Source organism: Carassius carassius, chromosome 5, assembly GCF_963082965.1.
Source record: "Carassius carassius chromosome 5, fCarCar2.1, whole genome shotgun sequence".
Lineage (NCBI taxonomy): Eukaryota > Metazoa > Chordata > Actinopteri > Cypriniformes > Cyprinidae > Carassius > Carassius carassius.
Window position 1 is genome coordinate 3,866,242 of NC_081759.1, and position 16,210 is coordinate 3,882,451.

The following is a 16,210-nucleotide window of genomic DNA, read 5'->3' on the forward strand; positions in this document are numbered from 1 at the left end:
CATAAGTTAGAAATTGCTTTTGGCAAGGATAGGGTCTATAAACGGTGGAAATGAACCTGTTAAACAGCAGAACGTCATGTGAATTCATCGATCCAAACGAACCCAGAGAAAAAGGCGATTCACATGGAAAACTCGCGTTTCTGCTACTTCCCGTTCCAGTGGAAACAGAGGAGGTAATTTCCTCAACAAAATAAAATAAAACAAAAACCTTGTACAAACCCCAGTGCAAATTAAAGTTTTAGTGAAACAATTTTAAAAATAAACTATATATATATATATATATATATATATATATATATTAAAATCAGAATAGATAAATGATAGCACCATGATTGATTGACATCCAAGTGTCATCTCAGGAAAAAAAAAAGAAAAAAAAAACTTAACAGTACATTAAACTTTTGGCAGTACAAATTAGTTAATAAAGAGATATTGCTACTACGTCCAGAGCATTACACTGCTAATGGCAGGGTGAGCACATTGCATTGTGGGATACAGTGCGTAGCACAGTGTGCTTCAACACTGAACACTTTTGATCAATTTTGTCCATACAGACAATACTGTTTATAGAATATGAACTACATACTATGGAAAAAAGTATGGCAGTGTGTTATTCTGAACATAACCTTTGACAATATTAAATAACTAAATACTATGCAGTATATACACACCTACTAGTACTCGCATTGTTGACTTAAAGTGAGTGAGACACTAGGTATACAACAAACATTTTAAACCGTAGTATGCTACAGTACTGTCACATGCAACTATCTTAAATGCATATTTAATTGCATGTAAAGATATGACATAGTATGCTATTCTAAATTTAACAATATAAAAATGTTTTTATTTTTTCAGTGTAAACCTAGTATTTATGTAACAAGGAAACATTAAAATAAATTGTGACTTTATATTAAATTCTTATACTAGAAAAAATGACTTGGGGCACCTTTACCCTGGACGCATTTCTCAATGTAATTTCTTGTCCTCTCCTCACTATACCTGTCAATAAAGGAAGCGTGCATGGCAAAAAATGCAATAAACAAAATAATAAGTGAACAAAATTTGCAAACGGACAGGATGACTCTTGCAAGTAAGAGAAGTAGAAAATTTATTGCAGTATTTGTTCCATCAGAGGCATGTGGGTCCCTTTACGCTGAGCAGGGCGACCTGTGATCGCAAATCTCCTTCGACACAGCCCTTCTCACACACTGCATGCTATACACAATAAATTACAGCCACACGGTGCTATCGTACAAAATGGACAAACTGAGAGAATCAGCGTCATCAGCCAGTTAAGAAGGAGCTAAGTTGTAGAAAGCCGCTTGACGCTAAGAAATCTGAAAGGAAAATAGAAAAAAATAAAGGAAGAAATAAAGTAAAAACATCAACGAACTAATTCTTTCAACATTCAGTATATATTTCAATTTCTTTTATAGATATAAACAATATTTTATGTTAAACTATGATACACTGGGAGTAGAAATCAAACAACCAGAAATCTGCTGCACAACAGCGAAGGAGCACCCATACAATGTTTCTCCAAACATTTTATTCCTGCGATACAACGATGCACTCCGGCGCAGAGGGCCAAACGTCACCGCCGGACCCAGAGTGCATCAGAGAGAGAGAGGGAGAGAGAGTCTGTAGTGTAGAATAACCGCTTGTGTTTGTTTGTGTGTGTTTGGCTGATCCAGGAGATGTTTGGCTGATAGGCATGTTGGTATATGGAGAGACGGTGAGAGTGTTTGTGTGTGTGTGTGTGTGTGTTGCATTAGGCTGAGAGAAGCCGAGATGGGAGGTATGTGTGTGCCTGCGTTTACATATTATTAGCTGGAGTTCCTGTCCTTGGCAGCGTAGAGTGACCGTAGAGTCTGCGCCACTTTGTGGTTGAGCTTGTTGCCACTGGTGAGTGTGATTTTTTTGTAGATGATGTCAGTCTCTCTGATGGTGTCCACCCAAGGGACCAGCTTGCGTCCGTCGCGCCGCTTCGCCTCGGTCCAGGAGCTGGAGTACGAGCCGGCCATCCAGTGGATTCTGTAACTGTCGTTGTTCCTCTGGATCACGCGTGCAATCTGCGGCCGGTCTCTGTATTTGGGGCAGTGGATGGCGATGATGTCCAGCACGCTGACGGACTCGTTCATGTTCGTAGACAGTAGGTCTGCGGAGTCAGCCGCGCGCCTCCCGCGTCGAGATGCCTGCGAGGAGAGACACAGAAACAAACCGAGAGCAACGACTGGTCAGACAATAATTGAAACTAGTACTGATGTCTGCCCAAGGTCTCATCAGTTTAAACATTTAATTCAATGCAAAAACAACTGACTGATGTTTGTTCTCATTTTAAGCATAGTCATTTCATTTTAATTTCTCAGAAAACAAAAGAAATTATATTAAATCAGGGATTCCCAAAGTGTGGTGCGCGCACCCTCAGGGGTACGCGAGCTGCCTCCAGGGGGTGCGCGAGAGGAAAAATGTAATGGCGGTCTGTTTTGTAATGGAAGTGGGTTTTTTCCTTACAATAAAAAACATGAACAGTAAACATTTCCTTTGTAATCGCTTTAATTTTAAATAAAAAACTATAATTTATTAGTTTTCGATGGAAACGTAGAAGACAGCAGGCTAGGCTATATGCGTGCCAACTCGTTTCATTCATTCCATAATATATATTATAAATATGCTTATTGCTTAACTGGCTGAAATCAGAGAAACTGTCAAGTAGGACATCTTATGATAAAGTTGTTAGCCAGGAGGAGAGGGGCCAAGAGAGAGTGAGGATTTGGAGGCAACAGAGACGAGAATAGAGAAAGAAAATGAGCGAAGAAAAAATCTTGAGGAAATCTCTTTCTCGCTGCACGCTGAGCGACTTTTGCACTGCACTCGAAAAGTTCCAGTTGCATCCTTTCATTTTATTTTATGTTTGAGCCTATGCTCTTTGCAACTTAATTATGTTGTGGATCGTGTGTAGGCTAATTTTATTGTCGCACTTGAAAAGTTTCAGATTGATCCTTGTTTTTATTTATTTTATCTATTTCGGTGCTTATTCTCTTTAATGATGTGGATCGTTTGTAACTTCATTTAATTCAATGTACTGTCGTTCTAATTTCCATAACCGTTGTGTTACAGTGGTTCTCAACCTTTTTTTCCACTGGGCCGCACTACAGTACAAGTCCAAGTGCAAGCGGATTGCACAGGTTCGAGTAGCAATGGGCTTCTTCACACTGCCTCCACGTGTGCAACTGTGCTTCTGAATCCTACTGACCACGCGCACCTGTCCGCGCGGTCATAAAAAATGGGAGGTACGCGTTCGTCCTCTCATAGCCTCCGCACACACTCTCCCATGACGATGTTTACGTCACGCATAGCGGACTCCCCGCGGACGCGGAAAGTTTAACATAGGCCTAAGATGCAGTCTGTAAGATGCGCACGGGAGCATGACTTGACGCGACATTGCAGAAAATGTGCGTTCACAAATGTAGCCTATGTTGATCCAAATATGGAAAGCACATTCAAATTTAATAATATGAGGTTCTCTCAGAGATGTTTTGCCACATTTCCTCAATTAAGGATGATTGCTACGTAATATATAGTGTTCCCATTTGCCTGAACTTCTTCAAGTAAGTTGCGGGGCAAACCAAAAATCCAGCACTCTCCTTCACTACTGATACTGCGACTATTATTTTTTCTACGTGTTCATTCGCTGGCCTTTTTCACAAATTTCCGCTTTTCACCCTTAAAAACAAATTTGTCCATTCTGATGCTCAATTTTACCAAACTAATGGCTGTTGATGGCTATTTGAATTGAATTCTGCCAAAGTGGGCGCTTGTGTGTATTCGTTAAATGCGTAATGTTATGTGAGTAGGTCTGCTCATGTCTGAAAATAATATATGAAACACAAAATAATTTAACATAAGAAATATAAGCTATAGCCTAATGTTTTTTAAGTAAATGTTTAAATTAATGTAAAAAAATAATAATAATAATTGAAAAACTGAAGAAAAAAAAAATTGTGTTCAGCATGGTGGGACGCATTTGAATTCGTGGCAATGTTTCTTTTACGCGGCTGAAAATAACCGTGCTTTCTGTTACTGAGCCTGTGTCTGTCACTCGTCCTCTTAAAAGTGGAAGCTTGTGCGTAGCTTTGTTGCATTATATTGAAACTTTGTTATTTGTGCATGATTAAACATGACTCTTTATATGGCGATAAAAGATAGCTTTGTTGCGTTTTTGTTTTTTAAGTGGGGATTGGGGGTGTGCCAACCTGGTTGGGACATAGAAGGGGGTGCGCAGGAAAAAAAGTTTGGGAACCGCTGTATTAAATGAAAGCAAAATGTGAAAATTTGTGAGCAAATTAATATTTTTAAGGTCTCAGAAAGCCTGCTATAATACCAGCAAATTGTATGATTGTGAACCAGTAAGATTAAACCAAAACGTAATATGTAAATGTAAAATAAAAATAAAAGATTTTTCTAAGTTTTAAATAAAAGATTTGACTTTTAAACTTTTTACTTTCTTAGAATAAGCTGCCAAGACGATTGGACTGAGTTGTTAAAGATACGTGACTGACTTATTGATTTATTTCAATATCTTGAATTTTGTGAACAATAATATATTTAAGCCAAGTGGTTTTTTTTTTTGCTGCTGCTTTGGCTGGAGATTTGTTTGGAACTATGGAAATTGTAAAGTTTCATTGGTGAAAAAGCATAGACAATACTTTGTCTAAAATGTAACACAATATTAACTTCTTGTTTATTGAGCTGTTGTATAAAATCAATTCACATTTGCAATCGTGCAGATATTTGGGAAAAACAGTATGTTTGCTTGAGTGACAAACTCTTACGGGGTATTTTTGCTACCATACACTGTATTTTGGAGCCTGCATGCAACATGATGCATTGAGAGCATGCACTCTTCAAGGTGTGTTCTGTTTGTGTTTTGAGAAGTGAGTGACAAAGTCAGCTAATATCATCTCTGATATTACACTAGACTACACATATGAAACACCCCTGCAGGTTTACACCCCTCAGAGGTCTGGCTGTGCTGTATTGTTGTGCGTTCTCTCACCCCTGGTGTCCTCTCCTCTCCATCGCTGTCCTCATCCTCAGAGTCAACAGTGTGGTGGTTTCGGGGGCTTGTGGCTGCTCCCCCCAGCAGTGCGGTGATGGCTTTATTCCTCACGTTTGCACTCGTATCTCTATCCTCCTCATCCTCTTCGTCAGGGTCCAGGTGCTCCATCAGCAACTTAAACTGAGAATCAAACAGTAGAAATCAGCACAACATTTCCTCAAGCATTTCTGCTGTAATTATGTTTTCAAACGTTTTTATTAACAGAAACTGGAATGCTGATATTTATACTAAATTAACCATGATTCATTATGTGATTAATAAATATATTTTTGTATATTGTTTAATTTGTTGTATTACTATTATCATGTGTCATTATGCGTAGTATGGTAAGACAGTTATCAATATTGGCAAATATTATGATGATTATTATTAAAAACAATGCTGTTATCAACAAAATAAACATAATATATAAAATTCTACAACTAACTTGTTTGTGATTCCAGAAGTTTCAAAACTATGTTCTTCAATAAAAGCAATTGTTATCTTCATCTTGATTTTGTGTTTTTAGTATTTAAATTGTTCGATTTTTTTAAGTCATTCCCAGGAAGTTTATTGAGACAGTTATCATTACTGGCAAATATTCTTAGAATTCTATTAAAACTGTTAGATAATATTACTAACAATATAAATATAATAATTCCTAACACTTATTTTCTGAAAAAAAAAAGAAAAAAGTAAAAAAAAGTAAAAATAAGCTCACATCGAGGTACTGTTTGACGATCTTCCTCTTCAGCTCATAGGTCATCTCCTCGTGAACCTCATCATTCTGGAGGAACTCAATGGTCTGCCGTGGACTGAAGTAAACCGAGGACTTCCTGTTGACGGCTTTATCGTACACCTTCGCCGACTCCGTAGGAGAGTACTTCTGAATTTTGCTGCATTGGAAGGGAGCAGAAAAAATAGATTAAATATAAAACCTAAACAAAATGGCAATCATTTGAGGATTGCTGAGATGCATGATGGGTGTTTGTTACCTGTCCGAGAAGCCGTAGAGGTTCTTGAGGTGTTGTTTGAGCACCAGCAGTAACAGTATGCCTTGAGATGCCCTAGCAAAGTCCAGGAGAGATGTTGTGTCGTCAGGAAGACGCTCCATAACAGCATCAGCATCCTCAAGGTCAGTATCAGAATCTGACTCTGGCTGCCTGGCGCCCTCCGTGGGCTTGGGCTTCCTCACCCGCTGCCCCTCCTCATCCTCTTCATAATCATCCTCGTCATACTCTTCATCTCCACTGTGCCTTTCTCTGTGCCTTTCCTCGTCCTGCTCTCCCCTCTCCTCCTCCGAACCGTTCTGCTGCTGTTGGTGTTGTTGCCGCCGGCGCCGTCGTCTCCTCCTTTTCCTGCTCTTCCTGCCCGGAACCTTAACGAGAGACTGGATACAACGATGGCTCGTTTAGAAGTCGTGGTGGGATTACGGTCACAACCATCAGTGCATTAACATGACAATTCCTGTTTACATCTAATAAACACCAGTGTGTGAAAGGTTACATAAGAGAGGTAACACAAGAGAGGTCCCCTAGTACTAACAGGTGGCCCGGGAATGTTCTGGCAATTTTCTGGGTCCGACGTGCAGTGTGAAAGGGGCTTAACATTTGAAAGGATACTATGGCAAAGTTATTGCTTTCTTTATTCAAACTGATGGCTAATACACTTAGCTCACGAGATGAGACAAAATACAGATATTTGGTTTACTAGAACGTGACAATATTTTTACTATTTTAACAAGTTTTTCAATAACAAAATATTTTAACTTATCTAGGGCTGTAACTAATGATTATTTTGGTAATCAAGTAATCTACTAATTATTCTGTTAACAGAGTAATCTGATATTTTTTAGTAACAAAAACAGACCTAATTGAAATCCATTACATTTTAATATTTGGCCACATGCAGAAACTTAAATTTTTTAATCGAGATGTACAATACATGGCATATTTAGACATAGTTTGATGTATTCTCCTGTGTTGGCAAAGGTTTATAAATTATTTACATTCAGTTTTTCCTTTTCTTAATGTAGGATTTTTTTTTCTTCTGCAGCCGAAAGCTGCACGCCGGAGAACTTTAAGCCCTGCTATATATATCAGTGCTGTCAAATTATTAATCATGCTTAATCACATCCAAATAAAAGTTTTTGTTTACATAATATATCTGTGTGTACTTTGTATATTTATTACGAATATATAAAGACATACATACAGCATATATTTGGAAAATATTTACATGTATTTATGTATATATTTATATTAGGGCTGTGCGATTAATCGAAATCTAATTGAAATTGCGATTTGAGACGTTGTGGTTTGCTAACTGAATATCCTACAATGTCAGAGACTCTGAGGCTACATCCACACGAAGCCAGAGCTTTCCCTATCTGATCTTTTTTTTCCCCTCCTTCAATCCACAGCTGCTTCGTAAAGCTGGATTACATTGTGACAGGCTCCCAAAACAATCAGCGCTGAAATGTGCTACTCAAACTGTTAAGGTCAGACACAAGCACTTGAGCACGCTTACCTCTTTAAATGTCTGCAGCAGGTTGCTGCCTGACACAGACAGTGTGATGTCTATATGATGCATGATGAACAGCGGCTCCTCCTGAGACTGATAGGGGAAGTAGGCCAGATTATCAGCGATGAACAACAGCATGTTCACCTCAATCTTCTGCTCAGACACAGAGAGACAAACAGATGGAAAAGGTCAGTCTCAACATCAAAACAAAGAACCAACGACAGGAAGAGTCAGACACACAAAGCGCGCTAACCGAGCTGTCGTCGAAGAGATTGAGCAGTGAGATGAGGAACGCTCTCCGGTGTTGTCTGTTTGCACGGACCATACTGTAGAGGTGGGAACATTGAGCAGAATTGGACTCGTCTTGACGGAAACCACGGATCACAGGTCCTGTGGATCCCAAAACGGCCTGCTGCACTTGGTACGACATCTTCATCCCAGCTACAGCCTTCATCTGTAAAGTAATATAAATTGTATAATTTAATACTAAATAAATTAAACAATGCAATTATGTAATGCAATTTATCACCTGCTAGTCAAACAAATAAAATCAAGGTCATCATCTTGGCAGTTTAATATTCATATATATATATATATATATATATATATATATATATATATATATATAGTAACACTATTTTGAGGTGTGCTTGTTACACATTACATATACTTATTATAATAACAATATATTATGCATAATTTCATGCAAGTAACCCTAAACTGAACCCTATTCCTAACCCAACACCTTAAAACAATCCTAACACACACACACATTGAATATACATATAAAATATACATGAATATAAATCTATAAATCAATGTAAATTAATCAATACATGCTTACATAAACTGGATCATTCTAGCTCATTAGCGTTCAGGTTGGTTTAACTTGGATGTTTCATGGCATAATGTGGTTTCCCACGTTACACTCTTACTCACACAGCTTCAGTCTATTTGTCCAGAATGAATGATGAACCAGAATTATCCAATTTATAAACATAATTATGATACTGCATGAGATGCATATGGTATGCATGGTGTGTGGATTGGTGCTCACATGGATGAATCCAGTGTATTTCTTATCAATCTCAACCAGCTGCTGGTCTGCTTTGTTCCTCATGGTGGGCTCTGGGTCCGTCCCCATTGCAATCAGATATGGCACACACTGTGATTGAAAGGAGGAAGGAAAGTGACAAGTCTGTGTTAGTGTGCAAGTTCTGCAGCCAAGACTGTGACAGACACCCAACCTTGTTTATTTATTTATAATTTTCTGTGTGGACCGTATGAAATATAAAAGTGTGGAATGGAATGAAATCTAACTGGAAATAAGCACTCTTGACTGTAGCTGAAAACATTACTAAATTAAAAATCAAAAGCATTTCTGCAAGGAAGTCTGTAGTCAATATAAACATTTATGTTCTGCAAGGGAACATTCAATTGACCAAAGAAATAACAGTATTTAAAGTGCTAAAAATGCCTTTCTTTAAACTTTATATTAGGTTAAGAGCAAAATATTAAGCAGCACAAGTGTTTTCAACATAGATAATAATCAGAAATATTTCTTGAGCAGCAAATCAGCATCTTAGAATGATTTCTGAAGATCATGCAACACTGCATCACAGCAATAAATTACATTTGTAAAGTAAATTCAAATAAATATTTTAATTACCAATAATATTTCACAAATATTACAGTTCTACAGTATTTTTGTTTAAATAAATAATTCTTATTAAAGAAATGGTTTTATTGTGTTTATTTTGCATTTGCACCTAAACTTTTTATTCATTAGTGTGTTTCCTGGGAATCAAACCCATGAACATCGTGTTACAACTATAACGAGGAAAAACAAAACAACATGCAAAGGGTCAAGATGTGCAGAAGTTTATGAATTTGTCCAGGACCAGTGATGGGTTTATAATGTCAGAGTTGTTGTATAATGGTGTGTGTACCTGTACAGGGTGTATGAGTCCCTGGCTGAGGGTCAGAGCGATCACATTGAGGGCAAAGTGTCGTACACTGGACTGCGTGTGGAAGAAAGACTCCAGCACCTGCTTCAAATAGAGCTGCATGATAGAGCTGCTCATACCAGAGGAGATGTCACCCATTTCTTTTAGATCCTCCTGCTTTGATAATTTCTGCCCTGAAAAGATGAAAACACAACAAGCTTTCTTTAAGGGTTGAATAGAGTTAATAGCCCCTATGAAGTTTGACAGTCTTTTGTTTGTGTATTGAATGCTGTTCATCTCAAAATCACACAAGCAATTTTAAAGCTGTTGAGTGAACAAAAGCCATGGTCACTCACACTCTCTGTCGGCCTCCTGCATGCGAGAGTCCTCCTCCTGTAGATACATCTGGAGGTTTTTCAACACCTGGATCTTCAGCGTGATGGTGCACCGGTTATCAGACAGGAGCCCGTTATACAGAGACTTCACCTCTGGAACGAACATCTGACTCGGGTGCATTATGAACAGGAAGCCTGCAGGACAACAGAAAGAATATTATGGTGTTTTTTCTTTTCTTTTTTTTATCAAAGCAATTTATTTAATCCACCAATTAAAATATGACTATGGTGCAGTGCATGAAATCAACCAGAGAAATGATTCCGTAACAAAAAGCTGAGAAAATACACCAATTATGCATCTGGCATATGCATAATTACCCATTTCTACATTGAAGTATTGTTATTGTTAACTTAAAAAACTAAAACCATGGAACATTGTTTTAACTTAACACAGAAATAATAAGAAGAAGAACAAAATGTTGCCTTGCCAATAACTCAAGATAATTTAATAATTAAATTTGAATTCTAAAATAACTAAAATAGCAATAAAATTAAAAATACTAACAAAAGGACAAAAGCACATAATAAAAGTACTAAAACTTAAAGAGTTGAAAATAAAAACTTAATTTAAAAATTTCCATATAAAAAAAAGATTTTTAATGGAGTCTTGTGCTCATCAAGGCTGTATTTATTAGATCAAAAATACAGAAAAAAGAAAACTAATATTGTTAGTAGGGCTGCACGATATTGGGGAAAAAATGACATTGCGATATTTTATTTTTCTGCGATATATATTGCGATATTTTTTCTTACAAACAAAAATGGGGTGAGCACACTTACATTCTCATTTTAAATGATTTAAACATCGACACCATCGTGTCAATTGATTAATATGCGGGAGGGAGAGAGAGCAAGACAGCACTCCTGTTGTTTGAAGACGGCTCGCTCTCTCTCTGTCTCTCTCGCGCGCGCTCTCTCTCTCTCTCTCTCTCTCTCTGTCTCTCGCACGCACGATCTGTCTCTGTCTCTCGCGCGCGCTCTCTCTCTGTCTCTCGCGCGCGCGCTCTCTGTCTCTCTCGCGCGCGCTCTCTGTCTCTCTCGCGCGCGCTCTCTCTCTCTGTCTCTCTCTCTCTGTCTCTCTCTCTCTGTCTCTCTCGCGCGCGCGCGCTCTCTCTCTGTCTCTCTCGCGCGCGCGCTCTCTCTCTGTCTCTCTCGCGCTCTATCTCTCGCGCGAGCGCTCTCTCTCTCCCTCTCTGTCTCTCGCGCGAGCGCTCTCTCTCCCTCTCTGTCTCTCGCGCGAGCGCTCTCTCTCTCCCTCTCTGTCTCTCGCGCGAGCGCTCTCTCTCTCCCTCCCTCTCTGTCTCTCGCGCGCGCGCGCGCTCTCTCTCTGTGTCTCTCGCGCGCGCTCTCTCTGTCTCTCTCTGTCTCTATCGCGCACGCTCTCTCTCTGTCTCTCTCGCGTACACTCTCTCGCGCGCTCTCTCTCTCTCTGTCTCTCTCGCGCGCTCTCTCTCTCTCTGTCTCTCTCGCGCGCTCTCTCTCTCGCGAACGCTCTCTCTCTGTCTCTCTCGCGCGCGCGCTCTCTGTCTCTCTCGCGCGCGCGCTCTCTCCCTCCCTCTCTGTCTCTCTCGGGCGCTCTCTCTCTCTGTGTCTCTTGCGCGCTCTCTCTCTCTCTGCCCTGTTAAACTTGCATGTGTTTTTCAGTCCTGTCAATGAAAAAATATTCACTCTATGATGGTTAAGCTGTGCAATTAATCTGCGAATCACATTCGTCAAGGGCCGGGGAGCAGCTGGCCCGTACAGTTAATGAATAACAGATCAACTACGACAGCCTACATCGCACATCCTGCGATGTGACTATCGTGGATTCGTACATCGCGATATCGATGCTTAAACGACACATCGTGCAGCCCTAATTGTGAGATATTATTTCAATTTCTAATATTGGTTTTCTGTTTAAATATACTTTAAAATATAATTTATTTCTGTGATCAAAGCTGAATTTTCAGCATCATTACTCCAGTCTTCAGTGTCACGATCTTCAGAAATCATTCTAATATGCTGATTTACTATCAGTGCTATCTTTTATGAAAAAGTTAAAAAGAACAGCATTCATTTAAAATGAAAATAAAAAAATTCTAACAATATGAGACTTTACTATCACTTTTTATCCATTTAGCACATCCTTGCTGAATAATATGTACTGACTCCAAACTTTGAACAGTAGTGTATATTGTAACACAAGATTTCCATTTTGAATGAATGCTGTTTTATATATATATATATATATATATATATATATATATATATACTTATAAAACAATCCTGAAAAAAGTATCACCGGTAACAAAAACATAAAGCAGCACAACTATTTCCAACACTGATAATAAATCAGCATATTGAAATGATTTATGAAGGATCATGTGACACTAAAGACTGGGGTACTGATCACAGGAATAAATTAGATTTTAATGTATATTAAAACAGAAAATGTATTATTGCGGTTTAAAATAACTTCACTATATATATATATATATTTTTTTTTTTTTTTTTTTTTGATCAAATAAATACAGCCTTGATGAGCACAAGAAACTTTGGCTTTTTTTTTTTTATCTTACTGATCCCAAACGTTTCAATGGTATTATGTGTGCATATATATATATATTACACACACACAAATATACAATGAACGCATCATCTTACCCAATCCAATGATGGCTTTGCATCTAACTTCTTCATCTTCGTGATTGGTGAAGTACAGTAATGATTCCAAAACCTTCTCCTTTATCACAACCTGTCAATAACAGTGCAAGATTTCAGGTTTAAATAACACCTATTTAAACATACCAAATGAAACAAATTCATACAATAATCATAGGAATAAAAAAGAAAATAAAAAACTAACAATTTTAATAAATTACAATTAAAAAAATATCTGTAGATACATGTAAAAAAAAATCTTTGGTTTAAAAAAAGCTATAAGTAGAGACTTGATTCAGTGAAAATGGTGTTTGTTAACTAATGAGCTAATGTTAATGAGCAAACAACTGCATGACACTAGCAGCTGCATGTAAACTACATGCAGGTCTATAATCATATAATGGTTACATAATTGAGAAAGGTTGCGATACCTTAGTGGTGCCCTTGAACTGCTCGAGGTCAAAGTCAAAGTGTCTACAGAGAGCTCCCACAGTGAAGAGAGATCTGAGCAGGGCTGCTTTGGTGGCAGACAGTGCCATGCTGTTCGTACCCTCCTGATGCTGAAGCTTTAGCTTAGTCAGGGCCCCATAATAACGGTTAAAACAGGCCCATACAAACTTATAATTATGAGTCACTTTATTCACTATTGCACCCAAACAGCTCACACAGTACTGGACAACCTGTGCGAAAGGAGAAAGAGAGAGAGAACTTAGTGGGATGCGTAGAAGTAGGATGCAAAAGTCTATCTGTAACTTTATGTCAACAAATGAACAACCAGACAATCTACTTACAAGATTAATAAACCATACAAATCGATAATTCTTCTATTATTTTAAATAGATATACAAACCACACTAGAATAATTTTTGTATGCTAAGCACAAAAGTGTTAATTCAGATATGTGAATTGTATATGAGTGGGTGAGGCAGGTCACTTACGGTCATGCCATATTTTAAGATGAGCTTCATCAGGTCTTCTTCAATGGTGGTCAGGAAGCTCTCGCTGGGGTGATCCATCAGAGGAACCACAAGCTCCAGGATCTTCGCAACGTTACAAATCACCATGAAGTCACTCTGAGACTGTGTAAATAAACAAATGCATTATGTATAAACACTGGGGAAAAAAACATCAATGAAAACAATCTTATACCTTGGCACATCATCATTTTAAAACACTAGCAGTATATGGCCACAAGATGGCAGGATGACATCAAATATCGTACTGGCATGTGCTTAGCATACAGTTATAAAAATTAGTTTTAGTATTTTATTATTGAAGCTGATTAGACCATTAGCATCTCACTTAAAAATGACCAAAGAGTTTCTATATTTTTCCTATTTAAATCTTGACTCTTCTGTACTAAGGCGACGGAAAGTTTTAAATAGGAAGAATATAGACACTCTTTGGTCATTTTTGAGCGAGATGATAACGGTCTAATCAGCTTCAATGATCTATGCTAAGCTAAGCTAAAAGTGCTACCGCCAGACACGGAGATCGGCTGAATGGATTAGAAAATGATAAAACTCAACTGTTTAACTCTAGGGGAGTTGGAAAATTAGCCTATTTTAAAAAAAGTGGAGTGTTCCTTTACATTTTTGAGGCCCTATGAAATGCATTTTATTTCCACAAATTCCAAATATTGCCATACATTTTTCTGGTTATGTTTCACTTTTTTGTTGGTTTAAATTTTTTGGTTTCTCTTTTAATCGTTGAATTAAAATTAAATAATTAAAGCCAAATTAAAACCAATAAACTTTTACAATATAGCAGTGGTTTTCAAACCGGTCCTGTGAGCACCCCCAGCACTGCACATTTTCTGAGTCTCCCTCATCTATCAAGCCTGTTTTAACTCATCAGCTTTAACTCATAACTCATTAGTAGAGACTGCAGGACCTACAATGGGTGTGTCAGATATAGGGAGACCTACAAGATGTGAGCTATAAGTTCAGCACAAAAGTTTTTTATCTTTTAATTTTTTTTTACATTTTAAGAATTGTTAAAAAGCATGCCCAATAAACTGAATTTATGAAACTTTAACAATTTAACAATTTATTGCATTACAATGTAATTACATTACATTATTACATCGAGATTCTTTTTTTTCATAAAAAAGCTGTGCTGTAATTTTAAATTTTTCTACATTTTTTATTTAATACAAATTTATGACTACACATACAAAGTGCTGAAAAGTGGTAAGTTTACTGTTAAAATGAAAGTCTGAACTTACACTGCACTTGGTGGTGAGGTAGGGCTGCATAGTCATGGCATGCTTGACCATCAGCTGCGCTCTGATCTTACTGAACAGATACAGCGTGGTGATGCACGCGACTAACCGTGTTGAGTTCACACTCTTGTGCTCTGTAAACAGACAGCATAACAACAACAACTTAGTGTTAATTTCGTCACCTATTTTTAATTTAGTCTTAGTCTTAGTCTTGTGCCAAATGTCCTTGTTAGTTTTAGTCATATTTAGTCATTCACATATCTTTTTTTTGTCAGTCAAGTTTTAGTCGACTAAAAGTCTCGTCATTTTAGTCTAGTTTTAGTCAAAAGAAAACTCAAGGTATCTTAGTCGACAAAGTCTTTTAATTTTAGTCTAGTTTTAGTCAAAAAATTGTAGTGTTTTTTTTAAATAACACATTATTACTGATAAACATTTCAGTAAAAAAAAGTGTTTCACATATCTCAAACATTGGTTAAATGTCATAATTACCTGACAAAATACACTTGTTGAATGATTTTTGTTGGATGCAAATGTAAAATGTGTCTGGTTTTCAAATTCTGATTTAGGAGACACATTCACAAATGATTAACCTGATCACATTTTTATACTTTATTAATACTGCTTTTAATCGTAATGCAAAGACAGGTCATCGGGACATAAGCTGTCATATACAATAAAAGAGCCTGCGCAGCAACAGGAAATATAATTTAACACAAAAAGCCTGCCTAGACGGTGGACTTGCGCTCAGGATTTTTTTTTTTTTTTTTTTTTTTTTTTTTTTTTTTTTTGAGCGGTGTGTGGACAAATTCTTTTTACGCACACACTATTTTATTTCTTGATAACAGACCGCTGCTAACTATAACACACAAATATCGAGCCTCTTCTTTCGACCTTGCATGTCGTTGTCGCTCGCTCATCACTCGTGTTCGCTTTGGGTGTTGTGCGTTCAGCAGTTTTGTGTTGCAGCCACAGGCTGGCAGCCAGGACCGGCCCTGACCAATTTGCTGCCCTAGGCAAGATTTTACCTGGCGCCCCATGCATGTGTTCATGATTTAGCATATATATATATATACACATATATATACACATATACATATATATATATATATATATATATATATACACACACACATTACAGCAGAACTGTTTCCAACACTCATAATAAATCATCATATTAGAATGATTTCTAAAGGATCATGTGATAGACCGGATGTCACATGTGACACTGAAGAATGGAGTAATGATGCTGAAAATTCAGCTTTGCATCACAGAAATAAATGATAATTTAAGGTATAATAAATTGAAAACAAATTATTTTAAATTGTAATAATATAATCACAATATTACATGTTTTTCTGTATTTTTGATCAAATAAATG

General features: G+C 37.4%; 1 protein-coding gene across 2 annotated transcripts in view; it reads right to left on the reverse strand.

Annotated features, from left to right (window-relative positions):
• Nucleotides 1-1,094: 1,094 nt before the first annotated feature.
• The window catches only part of nipbla (NIPBL cohesin loading factor a), a 56,864-nt gene continuing 41,748 nt past the window's right edge, over nt 1,095-16,210 (reverse strand). For both annotated transcript variants that reach the window (XM_059549484.1, XM_059549485.1), the window contains exons 33-45: nt 14,836-14,966; nt 13,547-13,687; nt 13,040-13,288; nt 12,612-12,702; nt 9,930-10,103; nt 9,577-9,767; nt 8,685-8,792; nt 7,881-8,081; nt 7,634-7,780; nt 6,100-6,494; nt 5,826-6,000; nt 5,063-5,245; nt 1,095-2,198 (exon numbers count right to left, since the gene is read on the reverse strand). In XM_059549484.1, coding sequence (XP_059405467.1) covers nt 1,830-2,198; nt 5,063-5,245; nt 5,826-6,000; nt 6,100-6,494; nt 7,634-7,780; nt 7,881-8,081; nt 8,685-8,792; nt 9,577-9,767; nt 9,930-10,103; nt 12,612-12,702; nt 13,040-13,288; nt 13,547-13,687; nt 14,836-14,966 — 2,555 coding nt within the window. In that variant the 3' untranslated portion in view covers nt 1,095-1,829. The remainder of the gene's footprint in view (nt 2,199-5,062; nt 5,246-5,825; nt 6,001-6,099; nt 6,495-7,633; nt 7,781-7,880; nt 8,082-8,684; nt 8,793-9,576; nt 9,768-9,929; nt 10,104-12,611; nt 12,703-13,039; nt 13,289-13,546; nt 13,688-14,835; nt 14,967-16,210) is intronic.